Source organism: Dreissena polymorpha, chromosome 3 (assembly GCF_020536995.1).
Source record: "Dreissena polymorpha isolate Duluth1 chromosome 3, UMN_Dpol_1.0, whole genome shotgun sequence".
Classification (NCBI taxonomy): Eukaryota; Metazoa; Mollusca; class Bivalvia; order Myida; family Dreissenidae; genus Dreissena; species Dreissena polymorpha.
Window position 1 is genome coordinate 71,323,946 of NC_068357.1, and position 26,651 is coordinate 71,350,596.

At 33.8% G+C, this 26,651-nt stretch overlaps 2 protein-coding genes across 16 annotated transcripts in view; one reads left to right on the forward strand and one right to left on the reverse strand.

Moving 5' to 3' along the window:
* LOC127874696 (uncharacterized) overlaps positions 1-18,141 on the forward strand; it is an 82,206-nt gene extending 64,065 nt beyond the window's left edge. For 9 of the 15 annotated variants that reach the window (XM_052419224.1, XM_052419215.1, XM_052419225.1 and 6 more), the window contains 4 exons: positions 770-953; positions 2,311-2,456; positions 4,264-4,525; positions 15,519-15,740. In XM_052419224.1, the coding sequence (XP_052275184.1) occupies positions 770-953; positions 2,311-2,456; positions 4,264-4,521 (588 nt within the window). In that variant the 3' untranslated portion in view covers positions 4,522-4,525; positions 15,519-15,740. Of the gene's footprint in view, positions 1-769; positions 954-2,310; positions 2,457-4,263; positions 4,526-5,464; positions 5,501-8,279; positions 8,403-10,306; positions 10,337-15,518 lie in introns of those variants that run through there. The other 6 variants (XM_052419217.1, XM_052419223.1, XM_052419231.1 and 3 more) reach the window with 6 other exon arrangements.
* Positions 18,142-19,816: 1,675 nt separating this feature from the next.
* The window catches only part of LOC127874702 (dynein axonemal heavy chain 6-like), a 279,888-nt gene continuing 273,053 nt past the window's right edge, over positions 19,817-26,651 (reverse strand). Inside the window, 3 exon segments of the mRNA XM_052419240.1 lie at positions 19,817-24,051; positions 25,118-25,264; positions 25,954-26,111. Of these exon segments, the coding sequence (XP_052275200.1) occupies positions 23,779-24,051; positions 25,118-25,264; positions 25,954-26,111 (578 nt within the window). The 3' untranslated portion in view covers positions 19,817-23,778.

Genomic DNA, 26,651 nt, shown 5'->3' on the forward strand with positions numbered 1-26,651 from the left:
GTGTTACCGCACGTCAATTATAGACATTCACAGTTTGTTTTACATTACTTTATCGAACTCCCATAGCGCCGTAACGACTTGACACCTTTATGGTATGTTTAATCCGATTATCGATAATTGCGCGAGCAAAATGTGTGACACCGCTCTCGCTGTGCTGACTAGGTATTGTTATTTTCATGCCTCGGGCATCTTGAGAATTTAGACCGTCCGGTATACTCAATGTATTTTACGATGAAAATGACCAAATTTACGGAGATACCCGTCCGGTTTCCGGTTTTCAGAGAGTTCGGTTTATTCAACATTTTTTAACAAAGAAATAGAAGGAGAAAATACGGGACTTGCCCGACCGTCCGGAATCGGGAGAGTTCCGGTATTCACAGAGTCCGGTATTGGCAGAGTCTACTGTACTTAAAATCGTATATGTAACTGTCAACATGGTGGGTTACAACAGTAACCTTAAGCCATAAAATTGTGACATATAAAGCAGCAACATTATCATCTTTTATCACTATTTCAGAAATATGTTATGTGAACAGTAAATTATTTTGATTTAAAACTTCTATGCACGATGTCAAATCCAACGATTTAAAAAAACAACAACATAAAATATACCTGTAAATTTATATGTAAATGCTCTTAAATAAATAGATAACATACTACTATGTTCTCATTTCTCTAATAAGGTAATTTGTTTAAATCCCCAGAAATTCCCAAAGGCTATATAATTAGTATCAGACTGTTCAACTTTGCATATACATGTATCTGTCAGGTGGACATAGGAACTGAGTTGCAGCAGAAGTCTCTACGATCAGCACAGCGCTATCTGCAGGGTAAAGAAGTGTTTTCCAATATCTTTGACGAGGCCCAGCTGGCGGTGTTCAAAGAACTCTTGCCGTATTGGGCTGGATTCCGGAAAACGTATTCACCACCAGAGGACCCTGGGAAAAAACCAGGTATGAGGACTCTGTTTCTTGGTATTAATTTCTATCAGAATGTTATAAACCTTTACCACTAAGTTACGTATTTTTACCATTTGTTGTCCCTTAGAAAATTATATTTAATTTAAGACCTTCTTACTAAATGCAAGTTCTTTAGTCTTCATTTTCAACCCTTATATATTGAGGAGCAGCAAACAGCATAAAAACTGTTCAGGTTTTATGCTGGTTGCAAAAGCCATTTTCACTTTGCTTTTGTGGGGGAAAGGGTTACAACCCGTTTTTTATGCTTAAGTTACATTAAGTTGGACAAAGACTTGACATAATTCATGCTCCTTATTAATGCTAAATACTTAAAAACACCGTATGAAAAGGTTTAATTGCATTTATCATCTAGAGGGACATCTTTGATTGATGAACCATTTACATTATTTGATGAGTCGTTTCTGTATAGAAAGTACACAAGGAGTAATCACAGACTTTGAGGACCCAAATCAATAACAAATGAGCCTCGATCTGGGAAAACAGGGCTTAATGCATGCCTGTAAACTCTCATCTCAGATTAGCCTGTGCAGTCTGCACAGTGTTATCAGGGATGTCGCCTTCAGCCTTAACTAGATTTTTGCAAAGAAGAGACTTTCTTTAAACTAAAATACAATAAAGCGTAAAGTGTTGTCCTTGATTAGCCTGTGTAAAGTGTTGTCCTTGATTAGCCTGTGTAAAGTGTTGTCCTTGATTAGCCTGTGTAAAGTGTTGTCCTTGATTAGCCTGTGTAAAGTGTTGTCCTTGATTAGCCTGTGTAAAGTGTTGTCCTTGATTAGCCTGTGTAAAATGTTGTCCTTGATTAGCCTGTGTAAAATGTTGTCCTTGATTAGCCTGTGTAAAATGTTGTCCTTGATTAGCCTGTGTAAAATGTTGTCCTTGATTAGCCTGTGTAAAATGTTGTCCTTGATTAGCCTGTGTAAAATGTTGTCCTTGATTAGCCTGTGTAAAGTGTTGTCCTTGATTAGCCTGTGTAAAGTGCTGTCCTTGATTAGCCTGTGTAAAGTGTTGTCCTTGGTAAGCCTGTGTAAAGTGTTGTCCTTGATTAGCCTGTGCATACTGAACAGTTTCCCGAGAGCAAGGATGATATTTAAAAAAAAACAAACAAGGTAACATTAAATTGAATTGCTATATGTTGTATACCAGCCCTTGTCAAGCTTAAAATCATAGCCCCAATGAAACTCATTTTATGCATCTAATTTTTACCAATTGCCATAGTAACCTATGTTTAGGTGTGCTTGCTAGCTGTTTTTATGAATTTTTACTCATAGACCTTCGTATAACCTAAATTTGGTTAATGTTTTTATTAGCACATAATACTGACTTTCCACAGTTACCAAGTACCAGAAAATGTTGAAGAAGCGACTAGAGGTGATTGACAACTATGTGATTCCGTCAAGTGAGTTCCGCCTGCCGAATATTCCCGAGGGTGCCATAGCCGCGTTCACATTCTCGCTGTCTGATGGCGTCAAACTGCGGGTAGGTGAAGTGTGCTAGAGTACATATATATATGTCACGTCTATTTTCTACTTGTTTCACTCCTTTGACAGGCTTATCCACAAATTATAATTAATAATTTTTTTTTTGTTAATTGTTATAATTATAAGTGAAAAAAAAAATCTGGTATACACAGATCATCTTTTTTTTCAAAACATTGTTTAATTAACATTTAAACTGCAAGAATATCTGTAAAAAAAAATGCATAAAATAGAATCAAGAAAATAAATAAAGTTATACAGTTGTTGTCTTTTTTATCCTGTTTGAGCTGTATGAAGAGGTTTTGCTATTGATTTTTTTACAAAAATACGCAAAAAAAATATGTGTTGATAATTGAAAGAACCTCCCCTTTTTATAGTTTGTTATTAGTGGTGTGCTTTTGGTATGTTGGTATTAATTTGTACAAGTATTGTTTTTGTTTCATGATTTGGCTGCTTAATAAATCATATGAATTTAAAGGATATCTTAAAGGATTGATTTTTGTTTATTCATTTGCTTTGGGACCAGATGAAATAATGATTTATGTGTACAATAAATTTCAATGCTTTTATAATATCAGGTGTTTTTGTAATTTTTAAAACTTATTTTTTATGCTAATGACAGCACACCTTATCACCAGTTGACACTTAATTAGTGTTTTTTTTTATATAATCATTAGTGTTAATCAATGCAGAAATCAGTCTCACAAATTCAAAATGATCATATAATACTACACAAGCATATAGTCTTTTTTAAAGCAGCACTTGGCAGTTTATTAATTACTTTTTGCACGATGTTTTACGTACCTGTTCACCGGTTTATCATTACACATACCTTTGAACCTCGCTCTGTGAAAAGGGGGTTTAATGCATGTAGGTGAAGTGTTGTGCCAGATTAGCCTGTGCAGTCAACACAGACTAATCAGGGACAACATTTTTTGCTTTAATGATATTTTTGGTTCAAAGAAATTATCTTCTTAGCAAAAATTCAGTTGAGGCGGAAATTGTCTTCCCTGATAAGTCTGTGCAAACTGCACAGGCTAGGCTGGGACGACACTTTACACACATGCATTAAACCCTGTTTTCATAGAGCAAGGCTCATTTGCTTTAGATCATCTGAGCCAGACATGCTCATGGTGAGCCATCATGGTCACCCTATGTACTATGTCTTGGTCATTTGTTGTCTGTCATTAAGTTTTTTACTCATAACCCGATTAGAGGCCACACATTTTTCATGCAATCTTGATGAAATTTGGCTTGAATTTTCATCTAGGCTTATTTTTAATGTAGTTCATTTGCTAGGTAACAATCTCAAATTTTAGGAAAAAAACTTGTTACCACGCAAGATGCCACATTTATTACTCAATCTTGAGGACACTTGGTCAGAATGTGTACCTTTACAATATCTAGGACAAGATTCAATCTGGTGTACATTAAATAACTATGTCAAAATTAAAGAAAATGTGACCACTCAAGAAGCCATATTAATAACAAAATATGGATGGTACTTAATCAGAATGTTTATCTTGACATAGAAAAAGCAATGTAAGAATCTGGGTCATGTGGATCAAAAACTAGGTCACCAGGTCCAGTCTTAAACTCAAGTTAGTTCAAAAACTAGGTCAACAGGTCAAGTGAGTACTTCATGTCCATTATTGCCCTCTTGTTTAATGTTATGTTAAAGTCTCCTTTCTTTTGTATTTTTATGAACAATACATTAATATAAACTAGTGAGTAAGCAAAGGCACATAATTAATAATCTTGGAAATGGAAAGTAAGCAATTGAAACTCAGGAAAGTTTATTCTTTCAGCCTCAGTCACCAATATCTGACGCTGGGTCTGAATTAAACAACTCTGGCGTTAGCTCGACTCACTCAGAGCTAAAGCGACGTAAATCTAGCCTGAGCTCTATACCAGAACATTCCAGACTTAATTTAAATCACACAAGATCAAATCTGAGCGATTTGTCAGAAAATTCTGCTTGTAATCAGTCGCAAGCTCCTACGAGGCGAGCAATGCCAGAGTTTGTAAAAACAAGTACCCAAATCTCAGATAGCGAAGTGTCATAAATGGGTGAGTTGCAGTTGATTGAGGGTATATGCAGCGCTCAAATAGAATTGCCATGCAGTATACACTGGTATTTTTGTTCATATTTTATAGCCACAACCAGCTATGTTGTTTAATATATATTTTAAATGAACTAAAACACGAATTACATCTTCTTTTTTAATGAGGAATTTTCTAATTTTCTGAACCATTGTTTCCATGTAAATAATTATGTGCATACAATTTACATGATTATTTCACTTTAACTTGTTTACCAAAACAATATTACAAAAAAAAACTAAATATGAGCAAAAATGCCTGATATTTTACAGCTTAAGTTTTACACTAAAAAATCATAGTCAAATACAGCAAGATTAAAATCATAGTCTAATACAGCAAGATTTAAATCATAGTCTAATACAGCAAGATTTAAATCATAGTCTAATACAGCAAGGTTTAAATCATAGTCTAATACAGCAAGATTTAAATCATAGTCTAATACAGCAAGGTTTAAATCATAGTCTAATACAGCAAGATTAAAATCATAGTCTAATACAGCAAGATTAAAATCATAGTCTAATACAGCAAGATTTAAATCATAGTCTAATACAGCAAGATTTAAATCATAGTCTAATACAGCAAGATTTAAATCATAGTCTAATACAGCAAGATTAAAATCATAGTCTAATACAGCAAGATTTAAATCATAGTCTAATACAGCAAGATTAAAATCATAGTCTAATACAGCAAGATTTAAATTTGTGTTTGTGTGCTGTTTATTATGCCAACAGAAGTTTACATTATGACAACAGTAGTGTTAACAGCTAAGCTAGATAAGATACTGTCTTATATTATTATGTTATTAGCACTTAGTAATGTGGCATCATAATTTGATGTGAAATCGGTCCATATGTCAACCATGATATTGGTAAGACTTTAAGCGTTATTAATCTGTTTTTCGCGCAGTACTCTGAACGAGATGATTTCAGTGAAGTTGGAGAGGTACATGCTTCTCTTCATGATCTTCAATTGTTTTCATTCTGTAGTACTATTAGTGACCTACATAATTAGTATTGTAAAGCCTTGCTCTGGGAAAATGATGCTTACTGCATGTGAATAAATGGTCATCCCAGATTACCCTGTGCAGTCCTCACAGGCTAATCTGGGACAACTCTTTCCTCCCAAACTGGATTTTTGCTTTTTGAGACTTCTTTTCTGCACAAAATATCATCAGAGCAGAAAGTGTCCTATCTTGATAAGCCTGTGAGTTTTCCCAGAGCCCTTCTCATATACTTATTCTATGGCAAATGACTTATTTTGAATGTTTTTCTTATTGATATTTATGTTGTTGTTTTTATAAGCCTAATTTTAAATAAATCACTTTATAAATTGAATTTAAATATGTTTTGGTAAATTATTATTTTAAATCAAAGATCAGTTTCCTAGAATTAGCGATTTAAAAAAAATAAATAACTTATACTTTGCAAAATAAACCCTTGCTAATTTAGCTTCTTACATTTAACAAAATCCGAGGCACACCTGTGATACAAAACTAAGTAGTTGCATTGAGTTCCTTATACAAATTAAACTTCACTGTCACTAGACTTAGGCGTAAAATAAAAACATGTTGTTTCCACTAACAGGCATGAGTAAAATTTATTGAGTGCTGTCTCATACCATTTTTTGCATATTCAAGGTTGATTTTTAATCATTATTTGATAAATTTGATCATACAAAATGTATTAAGTAATTAACTCATATGTTTTCTATTTAATTTGCCAACTTAAGTTAAAATTAAAATTTACCCCAAAAGAATGATTTATAGAGATTTCTATATTTTTTCATAAAAAAAACAACGTTTACTGACCACCTACTCTTCTTTGTTCTATAATATTAGTGGAAACAAGCTGCTTTTTTTACTTCATAATTTAACCAAATACCATTTACATAAATATGTTTAACATATTCAGCTAGTTTACTGAAAATTAAAACTGCTTGTGTCTTAATTATAAACTGCTATTAGATCCCATCGCTACTAATACAATACCTTTTAAACTCTTCAGTCTTGCATTAAAAAGTGCAGGGTACTTTTGATAAATTGTACAATTTTTAGTGTAAATTGATTATATAAGAAGTGATTTTGGATTGTTAATGTTTGATAATACCATAGAGTGTCATCTCATATCTTGTAGATTTATGTAATACATGTAGAATAAACAAGTGGTGACTAGACTTGTTATCCCATTCCCACTCAGAAGCAAAGTGAAAATGGCTATGTGCAAATAGCATAAAACCAGAACAGCCTGCAAGTAATTCGCAGTCTGTTCAGGTTTTATGCTGTTTGCTGCTCATCAGTTTCTAAGGGACTACAAATGTGTCAAAATACATATTTCTGTTGTAAAGGGTTAAATATGATAAATGTATCACACACGCCATAGTTGTACTTAATTTTGCTGACTCATATTCAATGCTTTGATAAAACTTTCTGAATAAAAGTGTCAAAACATTTTTAATTACTGGTAGGTAAACATGTAAATTACTCAATAATTCCTGAAACTTTGATTCAGAATGAATAATAATGTTTTCACTGTCGTTGTTAATAGACTTTTTGAATTTGGTTTGTTGTTAAAATTGCAGCTGATGGATATAAATAAATACCTGCACAGTTTAGCTGTCTATGTTGAACATTTTATATTTTGATTTGAAATGTTATCCTTAGAAATTTAGCGTCGTTATTTTACAATGTTTAGTTTTTAACCAGGTTTTCCGAAGGAAAAAACTGGTTATTAGATTGGCGAATGCGGGCGGGCTGGCGGGCGGGCGGAACAAGCTTGTCCGGGCCATAACTATGTCATTCATTGTCAGATTTTAAAATCATTTGGCACATTTGTTCACCATCATTGGACGGTGTGTCGCGCGAAATAATTACGTCGATATCTCCAAGGTCACGGTCACACTTTGAGTTCAAAGGTCAAAAATGGCCATAAATGAGCTTGTCCTGGCCATAACTATGTCATTCATTGTGAGATTTTAAAATCATTTGGCACATTTATTCACCATCATGGGATGGTGTGTCGCACGAAAATATCACGTCAATATCTCCAATGTCAAGGTCGCCACGACTAAAAATAGATTTTTGTAAAAAACAAACTTACAAAGGGGGTTAATTTTGTTTGTTCATTTCAAAAGTTCAGTTTGAGTTTTCTCCCTTTATCAGATTTTTTTTTCACAATGAAAACCTGGTTTTATGACAATTTTGTCCCTTGTTGTTTGAATATATTCTGCAGCCGTACTGCAGGCATTATGATTGTTAATGCATAGTCATGGTATTCTTTTATTACTTTATTATTGGCATGCATTCGCAAAAGAAGCCCCCATGAGTTAAAACTTCATGTAAGCATCGTCCGTTTAAAGCTTCATGTGCAGTATAATAATGTCATTTTGTTTGTTTCATGTCATCAGAGGTTTGTTTCATGTCATCAGAGGATGTGAATGTGTTTTTTTTTCCATTTCTTGCTTGTATTTATCATAAAAGCTGAAAAAAAGATCAGTTTAAGTGTCGAAAAAAGATACCTTTATACGTTTGACACAAAATATTTATTACCTAAACATGCTTGTGGTTAAGGTTTTCTCAGCCTCGCAAAATAAACTTATCTTTGTTTAATACCTATTCATTCAGTGTTTTATGTCACACGACTTTAGAGTGCATGAATTTAATTAATTTGCCATTACGTTAATAACAAAATTGTCTTATTCTCCTTCCCATATGGACGTATAACAGGAGGACGCTGTAAGTATTTACGTATAATATAGTAAACGTCTGGTTTGGGTTGACTGCTTACCTGACTGTATGAATGGAGCTGTGGTATACAATTTTGGCAGTGATCTGTGAATAAGGAGTTTAATGCATGTGCGTAAAGTGTCGTCCCAGATTAGCCCGTGAAGTCTGCACAGGCTAATCAGAGACAACACTTTTCCTCTAAACTAGATTTTTGATAAGAAGAGACTTTCTTGAAACGAAAAATATCAAAAAAATGGAAAGTGTCGTCCCTGATTAGCCTGTGCGGACTGCAAAGACTAATCTGGGACGACACTTTTCGCACATGCATTAAACCCCCTTTTTATAGAGCACGTCCCAAATATAACTGAGTGTAGCTTTTTCCATATTCATTCCAACTGACAGTGTATTGGAATCCATGTTGCTTTAATAATACATATGAGCATTTGCTCTGGGAAAACAGGGCTTAATGCATGTGCATAAAGTGTAGTCCCTGTCTGTATAGGCCAGCTAATCAGGGGCAACAGTTTCTGGTTATAAAAATTTTAGTTTGAAGGAGTTGCAGTCTAAACAAAAATCCACTCAAGCCTGAAAGTGCATTACAGATAAGCCTGTGAGGACTGCAGAGGCTGATTTGGGACTATACTTACCGCACCTGTATAATTGAGCCAGGTATTTCCAGAGTGTGCCTCAAACATTAAATTAATGTTCATTGATAATTTGGTGTTGTTTTGAATGTGATACCTGTTTTTTTATGACCATTTAATTACGAGGACTGACCTTCCATAAATGGTTCTTCATATTACCAAAAAGAAATGACAACAACAACTTTGATCATCAGAAATAAATGAGTATTCAGTGAGTTTTTTTAAAGTCTTTATAATTTGGGGGGGGGGGGGGCATTGATCATGAAAATAAGCATTGTGATATGTTATACAGGGTAATTAAGGTTTAAAAACTATAGTTTTGAAATAACTCCATCAAGTATAAATTATTAAATTAATATGTATTGTTATTATTCCTTCTTGTCTTGAACAGTCTGGGAAACATTTGCATGGAATACAATTAAAGCAAGCAAACATTTTTTTGAATGCAGGTTTGTTTTTAATTTAAGCTTGTTAATTGAGCCCTATTTTCGCCGAAAATGAAGTTTAAATTGGACCTGGTTTATGTAATTTATTGAATCGGTACTTCCATACTTTGCATCCATAGATGGATTTTGGTGATAGTTCTATAATTATACTATTAGAATCTGTACTGGAAAAGTCTCTGCATTTATTTATAACTTTGTCGGTTTATGTAGAAGGTTGCATATATACTATAATATTAAAGGGTCATATTGTTGGTATTATTATAAAAATAGGTATTAAATTCAGTGTTTAAAAAAATTAGACCTTTGTGTGAAGCAAAAGTAAAAAAAATATTTATTAAAAGATAATCATATTTTGTAAATTTTTATTTTTAAACCTTATTAACCATCAATATGCCCCTTTAATATTCCATTTTATGCTGAAAAATCCGTTGTATAGATGGCATTTGTTTATACAAGAAAGGTTGGGTAATTTAAAACAATTACTGAGCGTTATTTTTACTAATCATATCGATTTGATATTAATATTTTTACAGAATACTTGGGTAAGAATCATACACTGGTGCTGCACTCTGCATTAAAGTATTACATGATGCATTCAGATTGTCTTCTTTTTAAAATAATTATGCAATAGGTTAGCAGTATATTTTCCAAGTAAAAGAGATAACTGTATGAAAAAAGAATTACTTTGGGTAGTTAATTTTGCAGATAATGCCTTTTTGTTTCAATAATCTTTTCTAAGTTTAGTTTGAAAATTGTTTTAGGTTGTTTTTTTACTATTTTATAAGATATTACTAGTAAATGAAATCATATTTATACATAATAATAAGTAAAATTATTTTATTCTGTATACATGTGTTTGTTTTTATTTTGCCTATGCTCATCAAGCAATATGGATATTATGAACTAAAGCATAAATATTGATGATTTTTTCTTGTAGCACGTGGACTTTGACTCGGAAATGTCAAATGTATGCAACTCTGCAATACTGTGCTTTCTTTCTGGTGATTTTTCCCTCACGTAGGCTATGCGGCATACCGTTTTTAGACCCCTTTTTTTATCCCCCATTTTTGCTATGTTGGTTTGGGGATGATTGCTACCTATTCAGAACTTAATTTAATGACAGTAGTTTTTTCCCTTTTTTCAAGGCAGGTTTTTATATCATTCATAGATGTTGATTTGATTAAATCAAGATTTTTTTTTAAAATCTATTTTAATACATTTTCTTTTCCAACTTTTCCTTTCTTATGAAAACAATTTAAGTAGATGCATACAGTTTTTATTTGGAAATCTATCTGTTCCTTGGCAAAAATGTATAATAAACATTCCTAGATAATAGTGATACATGATATAAATAAAAAATTAAAAATGAACACTCTTTTTATTTGATTGTCTGTAATATGAATTTCATTGTAATCATTTTTTAATATGGTTAGAAAAACAAAAAGCAGTAAATATTTATACATAAAGTGTAGGCTTATTTTGATAATCAGCCAATTCCAGGTACTTCAGAGTTAGTGAACTTTATATATTTATATACTAGCACAATTTGCCGTTTCTGCTTTCAAATTCTTACACCTTTCATCGAATCTTTACCAAACTTTATGGAAATGTTTTTGACATAAAATGGAGGCTAGGTTGATAACCAGCCAATATGAACCAGGCACTTTAAAGTTGTTGCCCTTTGTAAAACAACAACAAAGAAATTCGTAGTTTCTGTTCTCTTACCCATACAGTTCTTATCAAATCTTAACCAAACTTTCTGAAAATGTTAAAAAACTTTTTTTACCACAAATGGTGGCCAAGTTTGATAACAACCAATGTCCTTGGCTCTTTCAAATTATTTCCCTTTGTTTATACACATAATGCAACATTTGCCTTTTCATCTTTTAGTCATTTAATTTTTACAGAACCTTCACCAAACTTTCCAGATATGTTAGTACTCATACAATGGCAAGTTCAATGACAGGCAAAAATAATATGGCAGCCCATAGGGTCCCGCTTTTATGACTAGCGTATATTTGCGTCCTTAACTTAGTTACATTTGTCCTCTCTTTGATTTGTTGGGATTTGTCTTGTAATCCACAATAGCAGGTTGGGGCCTGATGTTGGTTTTGCATTTGAGCCACGTTCTGCACAGGCTTATCAGGGACGACACTTTCTGTCTAAACTTGATCTTTGCTAAGTAGAGACTTCCTTGAAACGAAAAATATCATAAAAGCGGAAAGTGTTGTCCCTGATTAGCCTGTGCAGACTACATTAAACCCCTTTTTCACAGAGCACGGCCAATTTATAGATTTTGTTATGAAATGAGTCTTCATATTTTTTTCAATATAATTATTACATGTACTCTTATTATTTGATTTCATGTCAAATTTAAAGTTATATATAATGGTAATTAACATCAATTGTATAATATTATTAATCTTTCCAAGTGTTTATAATGTGATTAATGTATAAAAAGTGTTCTTAACATTGAGGGCTGTGTGAAAGACACTGTGTAAGGGCAGGTTTCCATGAAACAGAAATGAAGAGTAGTAAAAAATCATGGCCCAAGTCTTTGAACCCTCAATAGGAAGAAAGATCATAAATCATTTCCCAATTTCATTAACTCTTGATATAAAGAGTAGTTATATAGATCATGGTCCAAAATCATGAACTCTATATTTGAAGAATAGTCATAAATCATGGCCCATGCCCATGAACTCTTTGCAATTAAGAGCTTATATTTTGGCTGAAGATATTTTTTAACTAATGAGAGCAACAAACTGATATTGTTATGTATTGGAATGTTAAAAACACCATAGTTAAAGAATAACTGTTTAAAAACACAGCCAAAAATAATAATACAAAATCAAATGTATCGATATTTGTAAACACTGTATCTTTTTCAAGATAAATTTCATATTTGCTTAATATGTCTTTTAATTCCAAAATCAGATCAGGTTTTGATAACATTCACATATAACGTCAACCTTAATAAGTAAACTCTTCATGGAAACTTGAACAGGTTTACTCTAAGTTTATTACTTAATTAGATATGTCTTTAAGTTTATCACTTAACTAGATATGTCTTGCAACAGTTCATTAATGTAATGTACCTGTTTTAATATAATTATGTGTATCTTGTCTTTGTTTTTATTCCACCAGTGATTTATAAGTAAGTACAGTACAGGGAGTGTCTGTTAACTATCACTTCACAGGGTATCACAGGGTCATATGTACATATAGAGGTAGCCTTGTAATACGTCTTTAGAGCTCTGGACTTGACGTTTATCTGTTGGTGATTCTTTTCATTGCATTGATTTTTCAGAGTTCCTTCATATTGCTTGCAAGAATGTAAGATCAGTACCAGAGAATTTCTGGAATACAAGAATTAGTAAATAAGTAATAAAATATCAACTTCTTTTCATAGCCTATGTCATTCTAATAGTATACATAACTTCAAGATCAATTTATGGGTTCAATATTATTTAATTCAATTTTCAATAAGTAATGTATGTATCCTGAGATGCAGAGCGCTTTTTGAATTAAGATAAAAAATACTTCTTATTAATGCGTATTTGGCATTATACTTTTGTCAAGAAGAAAAACAGAGCTAAATTTGACTATTTATAAAAATAACATTATAAAAATGAAAAAGTTATTATTAAAGTGACAATAAATATATAGTATTTCATAGTATCTTAACCCTCTCCCACTCAAAGCCAAGTGAAAATGGCTATGTGCAAACAGCATAAAACCAGAACAGCCTGCCAGTAACTCACAGACTGTTCAGGTTTTATGCTGTTTGCTGCTCATCAGTATTTAAGGGTTTGAAACGAAGCCTTCAAAACTTGAATTTAGTAAGAAAGGTCTTCAATTAACTATAGCTTTTTAAGGAACTACAAACAGGTCAAAAAACGTATCCTAGTAGGAAAGGGTTAAACAACCCTTTGTGTGACATTATTTAAGCCAATGCAATGGCAGCTTACTTCATAGCATGCATGGTGTTTATATTATGTTGAATACTGTATTTAAGGTGCATGGTAACGGTGTGTTGAATCTTGCAATGCAAGGTGACTGAAATGCTTTGAGTAATGTCAGTGCTGAGATGTGACTGATTAGGAGCACAACTTTAATGTCAAATCCCTGCCATCAACAAACCACACAATGAAGACCAATTGTTTTGCTTATCTTATTGTTATGTGTTAAGCTTGTGGTTAAAATAAGTAATTTTATTTTTTGATTTCATAACTAACTTCAAACAATATGTACAACTTATGAAGTAATATTTAAAGCACAAACCCAAAATCTTTCCTGATAAAGTTGTTTTGTGATGGCAGTGGTTAGTGTTAATCAGTAGGGGAGATAACTGCTGCTAGTGCTGCATCATGGTTGTGCTTATTTCATCATTAGCTTTTCTGCATTAAGTTTACTCTCAGAAGTATTGTTGAAGCTGGCGTTCAACCTTTTGTAGAATGTTTGTTTTAGCAACTTGTATTCACCTAGTGAAGAAATGGTAATTAAAGCGAAACCTGTATCCACCCTTTTGAAAAATGGTTGTTATAGCGCATGTATCTACTTTTGTAAAAAATGGTTGCTATAGCAGCCTGTATCCACCCTTGGGAAGAATGGTTTCTATAGCAGCTGTATCTACATGTAGAAAAAATAGCAGCCTGTATTAACCCATGTGAAGAATGGTGGCTATAGCAGCCTGTATGTATTCTTGTGAAGAATGAGTTGCTATAGCAGCCTGTATCCACCCTTGGGAAGAATGTCTCCTATAGCAGCTTGTATCTACATCTGGAAAGAATGGTTGCTGTAATAGTCTGTATCTATATTTGGGAAGAATGGTTGTTATAGCAGCCTGTATCTACATTTAGGTAGAATGGTTGCTATAGCAGCCTGTTTTTACCGTTGTAAAGAATGGTTGCTATAGCAGCCTCTAACTGCATTTGGGAAGAATAGTTGCTTTAGCAGCCTATATATACCCTTTTGATTTTTTTTGCTATAGCAGCTTGTATCTTCTCTTGGCAAGAATGGTTGCTATAGCAGCCTGTATCTACACTTGTAAAGTATGGATGCAAAAGTGGCCTGCACCTGCACTTCAGAGAATGGTTGCTATAGAATCCTGTTTCCATCCTTTTTATTGTTGATATAGCAACCTTAATCTACCCTTGTGAAGAATGTTGTTTGAATTCCATGATTAAGAATAGTTGCTTAGCAACCTGTTTCATCCATTGTAAAGAATGCTAGTATTGTAATCTATATTTGCAATTGTCAAAAACCTGTAGCTGCCTTTTCAAAGGATGGTTGCTACAGCAACCTTTGGGCAACTTTTTCCAAAAAGTCTTCATTTTTCATTTAGTTTAGTGTAGACACTAGTTACAAGATTTGAGTTTTTTTGCATCCAATAGTTTGTCATTTTCAATTAAGGTGTTTGTTTAAAAACTATTAAAAATAAAATTAAAAACTAATTTACTGGGTTTGGACTAAGTAAATGCCATTTGTCATTATGTTAACATTTATCCATGTAGCATTTTCAATGGGGCAGTTATAAGATGCAGGACTTTAACTATTAATGTTATTTGATATACATTATATGAATTGACACCATTCTCAATTTTTCAATTAACAGCATATAGTTATACTTTAAAAGTAAAATCATACTATATTTAATGTTTTTTGATAGTTTATTAATTGGACTTCAAAGAAAAAAATAAAGTTGTTTACAAATATGTTATATTGGTATTGTTTTTTTAATTTCAAATAAAAAAATGAATGTTATATGTATATAAAGGTATTAGAAGATATTTTTCAAAGTAGTGGAGCACTCTTGTGTGCTGCTTGTGTTTTTACATGAACATATAAAGCAATAAAAAGATCTTACAACACAATCAACAAAAACATGTATTCTTTGTGTATGTTTGGCAATTCTTGTCACTTTGATCTGGTTTTCAAGTTTAAACGCTTGTATGTATTAAAGCGATAATTCACAGAAAATCTGTTTTGTTATAAGTTAATACTATCTTAACTCTCTACATCAATCTTTAGAGAACACCTTTAATTATTCAAGTGTTTAAGCTTATCCTAATTCCAGACTGTCCATTCAAAGCCTAATTCGCGTCTCTGTCCAATCTAAACCTAATTTCCGTCTTGTTCTATTCTAGGAGTTAACCATTGGTGAGGAGCCCCACCGTTCGGACCTGTTCAGCGGCTCTGTTAGTCAGGCCAAGGTACGCAGCGCGAGTATTGCCTCATCCAAGAAAGAAACCAGTTCTGTCACTACCAAGTCATAGCCACACAAGTGATTTTAGTGATATTTATTTATTTAACTATCAGCTGTGATACGTATGTGCACTTAGTTCTGCCAAATCATAGTTTTCAAACGATTTGAACGTTGTTTTATTTATTTACTGGCTCAATTTGTTCAACAACTCTCTGGCTAAACGCTTATGTGGGATAAGTTTATGCAAAAAAAGTTTGATGTTAACTAACTCTGTTGATAGGACTAAGTAAATGTAAAATTAAAGCATAACAAACAACAACAAGGAAATGTGATTTTTGTTTGTATTTAATAATTTTCTTTTTCGCAGTCTTTCACTTAATTGTTAGATTGCAAACAGATGTATTTCAGTGTTCTGAATATTTGTGTTACCAGTATTATTGTCCCCTACCGGTGAAACCTGAGGGGACTTATGGTTTGCGCTCCGTGTGTCAGTCTGTCTGTCACACTTTTCTGGATCCTGTGATAACTTTAAAAGTTCTTCATATTTTTTTATGAAACTTTAAACATGGACAGATGGCAATATGGAGATTATGCACGTCAATTCATTTTGTTCTTACGTCAAAAATTGTGGTTGCTATGGCAACAAATAAGGGTGGAGTTTCACCGGTAGGGAACAATATTGCTTGACAATCTCTTGTATAAATAAAACTTATACAAATATTTGTAGAAAAATGAGTATATACCTATGGTCACTTGCAAAAATAAGTATGTATTTTAAAGGACATCTCCACTCAATGGCAAACTATTTCTTTAATATATGTGTGCTCTGTTGAATATCTTATCCTGTTTGATGGCATACATATCCAGTCTGATCCTGTTTGATGGCATACATATCTGGTCAGATCCTGTTTCATGGCATACATATCTGGTCAGATCCTGTTTGATGGCATACATATCTGGTCACATCCTGTTTAATGGCATACATATCTGTTGTGATCCTGTTTGATGGCATACACATTCAGTCTGATCCTGTTTGATTGCCTACATATCCAGTCTGATCCTGTTTGATGGCATACATATCCTGTTTGATGGCATACATATCCTGTTTGATGGCATATAAATCCAGTCTGATCCTGTTTGATGACATACATATCTGGTCTGATCCTGTTTGATGGCATACATATCTGGTCAGATCCTGTTTGATGGCATACATATCTGGCCATATCCTGTTTAATGACATGCAAAGCCAGTCTGATCCTGTTTGATTACATACATATCTGGTCTGATCCTGTTTGATGGCATACATAATCAAGTCTTTAAAGTGATTTACATTCCCATGTCAGACATTTGTTACAATAACAATTGCTCTATGTTTTGTTATACAAGGCTGTAACAGGCAGCTCTGGTGATCAAATGTGTATCAGTGACATTAATAAACCATATTAATAAGGTGTTCACACTTGCCACATAATCAGTTAAAAAGAGAGTTTAATTATTTTAATTGTGATTTGACACTTCCATTGCCATAGTAAAATGTGTTGAAAGGTGTTTATTGATATTTAATACACCTTCATTAGGTAATACATTTGCAATTGCAATGTATTCATTTATGCCAAAGCTTCAAAGAAAAAAGTGCTCAATTTTTTGTGGACATAAGCTACATGTATATGTGAACCTGTTTTTTTGTTGTTAAATGTTTTTGATTATTGATTGTTTATTTGCTACAAAGCAATCTGTGATAGTATGTTTTACTTCATTTATATCTCTTTCAGTGCTGGAACCAAATTTTAAAGGCCTTTGCAAACAGTTTGGATCCTGATCAGACGCCACAGAACGTGGCGTCTGATCAGGATCCAAACTGTTTGCTATTCTGATAGTATTCTTTGAAAAAAAATCGAAGAAAATGCTAATTTTAGAAATTCAGCAGACAACATTTTAGCAGATGACAAATTTCCCAGCATGCAAATGGATATGATCAGTTCTCTGGGACAACCAATGCTTCATGCAGATAGGCCTGCACAGTCTGATCTACAATCTGGGATTACTCTTTCCCCGTAGACTTTATTTTTGTCTAGAAGAGACTTACTTTATAAAACATTCCATGATTGGCGAAAGTGACGTTCCTGATTTCCTGTGCGGATTGCACATGTTAATATGGAATTGAACTTTAAAGATATGGATTAAACTCTATTTTCCCAGAGACATTTGTTTGCAGTAAAATTGTCATTAGAAAAAAAAAATTATTGGTACTTTCCTATGGCAGATACCCGATAATGTACCAATATCATGGGATTTTAATTGGCAACCAGTACTTCATAACTTGGTATTTGTTGTTCCATCATGTCATATTTATATATATAAGTGTAAAATGTTTTTATGGTCTAATATTTTGGTTGCACATATTAAGATGTTGCAAGCATTATACGGCTATGTAAAGTATGTTATTGTAAACGTTTTTGTACTAACCGGTCAATGTGTGTCCATTTTTCTGTAGGGTTTTGTGTTTATACCTGTATGAATTCGTTTTTATATGGCTTCTCAAAATATATTTTATTTAAATATCATTAATATTGTTGTTCTTCTTCTAAAAAAAACATTTACATCGATACAACTGTAATTATAATTTTACAACCTCTACACATATCAGTCAACCCTTAGAGGCAATTACAAATGGAGAATGCTGTATGTAGTTATCCCAATCTTCTTAGATATGAGTCTTGCCTTGCGAAAAATTCAAAGTTTCAAACAAAAAAACTTGAATTTGTGGACCTTGCTTTTACAGATGAATAAGCATAATAAGCAGATGATCGTAAAGAAATCAATGTTGGCTGTTTTTCCACTTTAGAAGATATAGAGGATATTTGTTCATGTCAGTGTAAGATCGTTTGTTATTTCACGAGTGATCATAGAAAATATATTTTCACGAGTGGCGCAGCAACTCGTGAAAATATTATTTTTCTATGATCACAAGTGAAATAACAAACGATCTTACACTGACATGAACAAGTTTTCTGTTTCTTTTATGCCCCTTTTTCAAGAAAATAATTAACAGCTGTTTCCCTTTTGCTAAAAAGTTACCCTTTCTCAGAGTTTCTCCCGTGGCGTGCCTCAATACATTGATATAACGTCATTTTGTTGACGAAATTACGTCATTATTCCAGGGAAATTCTTCAGTTAAACTCTTTTACAATGTAAATAAACGGTAAAAAAGCATACAACTAAAAGAAAACGTGTTGGATTCGGTGGAATATTGATTTTGTTTCACTCGTGATCACAGAAAAAATATAAACAAGGATATAAACAAGGGAAGTACATCTTGATATGATAATCTTAAAATAGAAAAAGGAATTCCGAAAATTTGTTCTTTTCATCGTTGAAAAGAACAATTGTGTTATTTTCACTGTTGTTATTTCACTGCAGAAATGTCAGATTTTATCATAAGGTATAAAAGAAATGCTGTTATCCCCAAATTTAGTAATTTACAATCATTGCATACTGGGTGGATGTTGCTAAAAGCTTTCACCGTTGAATGACCTAAATGTGTTAGATGATTGTAAAGAAAGGAATAATAACTACACCTAGTTTTGCCTGAATTATCTGTATTATTTTTCTACTGGATTTGTCTGTGTCCAAACATGTCGGTGACACATTTTTAGTTAAGTAATTTGTATACAGTTGAAAAATCGATGCATTGCCTAATGTCCATATAACATTTCCTATGCACTTTTATACACTTATATATGCTGATATATTTTCAGAACAATTCACAAAGTGAAACAATTTAATACATTTATGTACATGTATATTCAAATTGAAGCTCAAAAACAGTCCAGCCCGTGTAGAATATTGACCTTAAAGTATAACCTTGACCTTCAAGAAAAGGACTAAGCTCTTGCATGCAACATGTTGTAACCCATTGGTGAACATTTGTGATGTAAAGTTATTTTAAGAATGCATGATTAAATTAATGTTGAAGTTACATGCTCTTATATGCCCAAATTTGATGTTTGACCCCTAAGTATGAACTTGACCTTTGAGTTAGGGAATCAGTTCATAAATGCGACACTTGGTATATATCTTCATGTTGAACATTTGTGGTTAGATTGTTCAGAAATGCATGATGAATGATGAAGTTTCAGTACAAAAAATCTTGAAAACATAGAAACAAGATTATTGTACCATTGCAAGAGCTAATTTTTGTGAAACAAAAATGGGGGAAAAAATAAAAAAATACATAACTCTCAAAACAAAAATTTATTCTAAAAACAATTGTCAACAAAATGCAAAAATAATGTCAATACTGACAGCATTAAAGTACTTAAACATAAATTTATATAATTAAAAATAAAATATGCTTAGAGTTTTCCAACAAAGCTTGCTAGGTCTTAGTTATAATGACACTTAAATCTAAAGTGCTTTCGTATAATTTTCAAAAGGAGCATTCACTATTAAAATATCATCTTGTGAATTAAACTTTTACACAAAGACATATATAGTAACCAGCAAACAAACATTTAACAATTGCAATAATTGTAGAATTTTGTTACATGTATATAAAAACTATAATCGCATTAAATATCACAAAAATACTTTGGAATGGTAAACAATCAGCAGTATTTGTATATAATTCAAAATCACAGTGTTTGAAGACAAAGTCCAAAGGCATTGTTGTGCTTTCTGCTGAGCCGTGCTCTGGGGAAAAACCAGGCTTAACCCATTGCATGCTGGGATATTTGTCGTCTGCTGAATTGGTGTCTGTTGAATTTCATTTCTTCACTTTTGTCCAAAGACCACTATCAGAATAGCAAACAGTTCGGATGCTGATCAGACGCCACGTTTTGTGGCGTCTGATCAGGATCCAAACTGTTTGCAAAGGCCTTTAAAATTCGATTCCAGCGCTAAAAGGGTTAATACGTTTGCCTAAAGTATCAACCAAGATAACCCTGTGCAGAAAGTGTGGTCTTTGATTAGCGTGTGTGGAGATTGCACAGGCTAATGTTTAAAGGTACTATATGCACAGGCATTCATCCTGGGTTTTCCCAAAGCCCTGACTGATAAAGAAACATATAAATACCATCAACATATAATAAATACTTTGGTAATAGAAATAAAACAGATCACAACAATATGGACGGATAATTGCAGTTCAAACAGTGAAAAATGCAGTCGTGTTTTATAAGTAAAAGAATAACAAATCAAATATAATGTTAAATCATTAAGAGGTTGTGAATTGAGAATGACATCAATTCAGTGCAGTAACAAACACGGACAAATTAATCACTACAACAGCAGTTTTCAAACCAGCAGTATGCATATATAATCAATACCTAATTATATAAAATACAGGAACATTTGTCTTCAACAATCAAGATATGAAATAAGAATAATTTAAGGAAGTTACTTCAGGGAAAAACTGTGAAACATTTTGGCTATATAAGGCTTTGGTTTAACAGTAATGCTTCTACTTGCAAAAAAATACTTGGCCATGAAGACCCTGATTCAAAATGTATGAGCCACGCCATGAAAAAATGGGTCTAATGTAAGGTGTGGCAAAGCTAGCTCCGGACTATACAGTCTGCTAATGAGCCCATGAAAACTTGTATAGAGGGCAGAGTGGCTCCTGACCAGACTGTGATAGAGTGGCTCCTGACCAGACTGTGATAGAGGACAGAGTGGCTCCTGACCAGACTGTGATAGAGGACAGAGTGGCTCCTGACCAGACTGTGATAGAGGACAGAGTGGCTCCTGACCAGACTGTGATAGAGGACAGAGTGGCTCCTGACCAGACTGTAATTGGGAAAGGTGGTCTGGAGCTACGCTGGCCCCGAATGGCATAGGACACATTTTTGCATGGCACAACTTGTACGTCCTCATAAGTGAGGAAAAAACATTCTGTCCTTATCTGGTAATGACCTGTTATGATCTGATTGTCTCATTAGCAGCAAATAATCTTAAAAAAGGGCATATGGTTTAGTTATAAGTTATAACTAGCACTTCATATTTACAACTGAAATTAAAAAATGTTTGCCACACAAACAGGAGGGTTCTTATAATAAATTGCAAAGTTTTTTTGTAAATACATTTTGTTTAATTTGCATAAAAAAAAGAACACTTGTAAGGAAAATAAGTTAAAATTGTTCAAGCGCACCAATATGCTAAATGATTAATGTATAAATAAACATAAGATGAACCAAACATAAACTATATAAATATCACAGCACAAGTGTTCTACACAACAGTTACAACACTAGAGGTTTGTCACAGACGTGACGAATATCCCCATATGCCGCATTGACACAATATTTTGCATGTCGTCTTCACAAAAAACAGCGGACACCATGCTCAATTTTTAAAACGCACTAAGTGACCCCTTGACCTAGTTTTTGACCCAGAAAGGCCCATGTTCTAACCTGGCCTTAAGATCATCTCCATAAAACTTCTGACCAAGTTTGGTGAAGATCGGATGTAAACTACTTGAATTAGAGAGCGGACACCATGCTGAAAGTTAAAAAAAAACACTAAGTGACCCCGTGACCTAGTTTTAGGCCCGGAATGGCCCATGTTCAACCTAGATAAAACTTTTGACCAAGTTTGGTGAGGATTGGATGAAAACTACTTGAATTAGAGAGCGGACAACATGGTGAGGTTTATAACGCATTTAGATACCCTGTGACCTAGTTTTAGACCCGGCATGACCCATATTCAAACTTGACCTAGACATCATGTAGATACAACTTCTGACCAAGTTTGGTGAAGATTGGATGAAAACTACTTGAATTAGAGAGCAGACAACATTGTGATGTTTAAAACGCACTAAGTGACCCCTTGACCTTGTTTTTGACCCAGCATGACCCATATTCAAACTTGCCCTAGACATTATCAAGATACAACTTCTGACCAATTTTGGTGAAGATTGGATAAAAACTACTTGAATTAGAGAGCGGACAACATGGTGAGGTTTAAAACACACTAAGTGACCCCACGACCTAGTTTTTGACCCGGCATGGCCCATGTTCGAACTTGACCTACACATCATCTAGTTACAACTTCTGACCAAGTGTGGTGAAGATCGGATTTAATTTACTTGAAATAGAGAGCGGACACCATGCTCAATGTGTAAAACATACTATGTGACCCTGTGACCTAGTTTTTGATCTGGCATGGCCCATGTTCAAACTTGGCCTTCAGATCATCTAGATAAAACTTTTGACCAAGTTTGGTGAAGATCGGATGAAAAGTACTCGAATAAGAGAGAGGAACCATGCTGAATGTTAAAAAACGCACTAAGTGACCCCGTGACCTAGTTTTTGACCCGGCAAGGCCCATGTTTGAACTTGGCCTTAAGATCATCTAGATAAAACTTATGACCAAGTTTGGTGAAGATCGGATGAAAACTACTTGAATAAGAGAGCTGACAACATGCTGAATGTTTAAAACGCACTAAGTGACCCCGTGACCTAGTTTTTGACCCGGCAAGGCCCATGTTTGAAATTGGCCTTCAGATCATCTAGATAAAACTTCTGACCAAGTTTGGTGAAGATCGGATGAAAACTACTTGAATTAGAGAGCGGACAACATGCTGAATGTTTAAAACGCACTAAGTGACCCCGTGACCATGTTTTTGACCCGGCAAGGCCCATGTTCGAACTTGGCCTGGACATCATGTTGATACAACTTCTGACCAAGTTTGGTGAAGATCGGATGAAAACTACTTGAATTAGAGAGCAGACACTTAATACGGACCGACCGACAGACCGACAGACAGACAAGCTCACTCCTATATACCCCCCTAAACTTTGTTTGTGGGGGTATAATAATGTTATAATAGTTATGAATTAGAAAATTAAATTTCATCTGTACAGTTAATTCTGTAAAACAGTAATCAATTTGAAACAAAAAAAGCTGAGTTTCAAACAATATCAATATCAGCTTATGTGCCTGTATCATTAAACTGAAAGTGACATTTCACACAAGCAACACAGGAAGTAAACATGTCAATATACTACACTACAAGCACAAATCAGATTTTTTCAAATACACTAACAATTTAATTATTTTAATATCAGATAAAATTCATAACTTTTTTTTAATTATAAACAAATAAATACATATCCATGTGCTAGAAATGCACATATCCATCAAGTTGCCAGTTTACATTCTAAGTCTCTATTACTAATCCTATGATTGCCATAACAACACCATTACTCATCTGGTTGACATAGCAACGCCACGCCTCTCATGATCCAGAAGCTGGGTTGGTTCTGTGACGGCAGTTGCACGGCAGTGACAAAGTTGGTGGAGTGTCCGGTAGAAGACAGGGTTCCGGCCCTTTCCGAGGTTCGGTATAGGGGACACTCGTACACATGAAGGGGCAGGTTAGGTTCTTCAGGGGAAAGGTCAGATTTGGGTTCGTTGTCTGGGGATTTGGTCACTGAATGGAGACTGGAGCTGTCGTCTGCTCGGCTCACCTGCTTCTGTGAATGGAGGGAGACAGGAGGAATATTGACTGTTCCAAGGTATTGACATCAGAATAATTTTTTTGGGTCAATTATGTATGTAGTTTATTGTGTATGGTCCCTTTGATGTGATTATTGCTTGGGTAAGTGTAAGGTTCTTCTAGCCTTCAAACTGGTTGAAACCCCAAAGGCTTTGCAATAATAGTTTCAAGGCAGTTACCCCAATTGTAAGAATTGTTTTATGTTAAATGTTTGTATTGAAGGTATCACCAAGCATTGTATAGGCAATTTGTTACTTGTGGAATATACAACTACGGGAGATTAATGATAATTTTCTATTGATAATATTTCTGGAGTTTAATTTTTCCTATAATTGACACTTGACAAGCTGAAATTAATATTTTTTTAAACATTTTTTATCGTAATGACATAACATGTGAACAGTGAATTGATCTCTTTGATTGTAAGATCTATTAATGAAAGCAAATAATTTGTAGATAACTCATTTGCATTAATTTGTTCAGTACTGGAAGCAAACATTAATAACAAACTAAAAAATAAACTTAAGTATATGCATCAAGTCCCATTTTTCCATAGCGATGCTCATATTTGTCAAAATTAAATCTTAAGACATCAATAAGTTGTGGTCTACAATTTAATTTTATTTCAGATAAACAAGAAGATCTTGATTTTCTTGGACAACAGGGATGACAAACTATGAGTAAATCAAAACAAAAAAGGAAACTTCCATAATCAAAAATGAACAAGAGCTGTCTCGATCGGAAGACATATGCCCCCCGAAAAACGCTTTTTCAAAACCTTAACGCAAATTTCAAAACCTAAACGTGAACCCTTAGTTCAAGGTCAAGGTCAAATGGGTCAAAATGTGTGTGTGTATGGAAAGGCCTTGTCCCTATACACATGCATACCAAATATGAAGGTAACATCTGAAGCGGCATAGAAGTTATGAGCATTTTTCAAAACTAAATGCAAAAGTGTGACTGACAGACGGACAAATAGACGGAAAGACGGACAGTGCGATCACTATATGCCCTCCTTTGGGGGCATAAAATATTATGCCAACCTGCACTGGCAGGAAGTGGATCTCTGGCAGACGGGCGAACCGTTGTCCTGGTAATGAGTCCTGTACGCAGTTGTTTTGTGTATCCCAGCGTGCACCGTCGATGTAGAGCCCAAATATTAGCACACCGTCACTGGGCGGAGTGGGTCCCTGAAGCAGGAAATGTAGTCCCTAATAAAACTGTGTGGACTGCAAGGCTGATCTGGAAGGACACTTCATGCACATACATGAAGCCAAGCATTCCCAAAACAAAGCCTAATAAAACATGTATGTAAGTTTTGGTTTTAAACAGCCTTGGAGATAAAAATGACTTTGGAAGATTTACCAATATCACAGAACAATAAACCATGAAATTGTCAATCTTGTTTAGCGCAACAATCACTGTATAATTTTACCAATTTCAACTTATTATTACTCATTAATGACTTGTATTGCATATTTTAATGTCTGCACAGATGTATTTTTGGTTTTAATCTATTTAAGAATTGTTTAATTTATGAAATGTGTGATTAAAAAGAAATCCAAACATTGTCGATTCCTCAATCTCTTAACCCTTTCCCATTCAGAGGCAAAGTGAAAATGGCTATGTGCTAACAGCATAAAACCAGAACAGCATGAAAGTACCTCGCATTCTGGTCAGGTTTTATGCTGTTTGCTGTTCATCAGTATCTTAAGGTTCGAAATGAAACCTACAAAAGTTGAATTTAGTAAGAAAGGTCTTATATTTAATTTAACTTTCTGAGGGACTATATATGGCACAAAAAAGATATCAAAGTGGTAAAGGGTTAACCGGTCTTTTTTACAACACATAATTATATGCAATATAAATGATCTGCTACCTGGAAAGCCGTCTCCTTGATATTGAAGTTCTGTTTGAGATCACTGAGGGTGTCATCATTGTCTGACGCCTTCTTCAGCACCCTGAACTGGAACTGTAGGGAGTCCACAGAGATACCCATCTTACGAGCATGGTTCTGTAACACCCCAGTCAAAAAACCTGAAAATATATAAGGCATACAAGATGTGAAGATTTTACATAATTTAAGAAGTTGAATGCAATATTGAGTGCTGTAATGCAATATTTAATGGTGTAATTCAAAATTGGCATTGATAAACCATATTTAATCTTGGAAGGCAATATATATAGTGGTGGAAGGCCATGTATAGTGGTTGAAGGCAATATGTATAATAATACAGGGCAATATTTTGTGATGGAAGCCAATATTAAATGGCAGATGACAATATTTAATGTTATAAAACAACATTTAGTGACAGAAGACAAAATTTAATGGTAGAAGGCAAAATTTAGTTTTTGAAGGCAAGATTAAGTGGTGAAAGCAAATGACATATTAAGTGGTGGAGGGTATTATTTTAGTGAAGGAGGGCAAAATTTAACGGTGGAAGGCAATATTTAGTGAAGCATGGTAATATTTAGAAGTGTAAAACAATACGTAAAGGTGGTTCTGAAATGTCAATCCCAAGAAGAATTTCCAATACTTTGAATATTACCCTACATTGTTTTTAATATTAAAAGCAC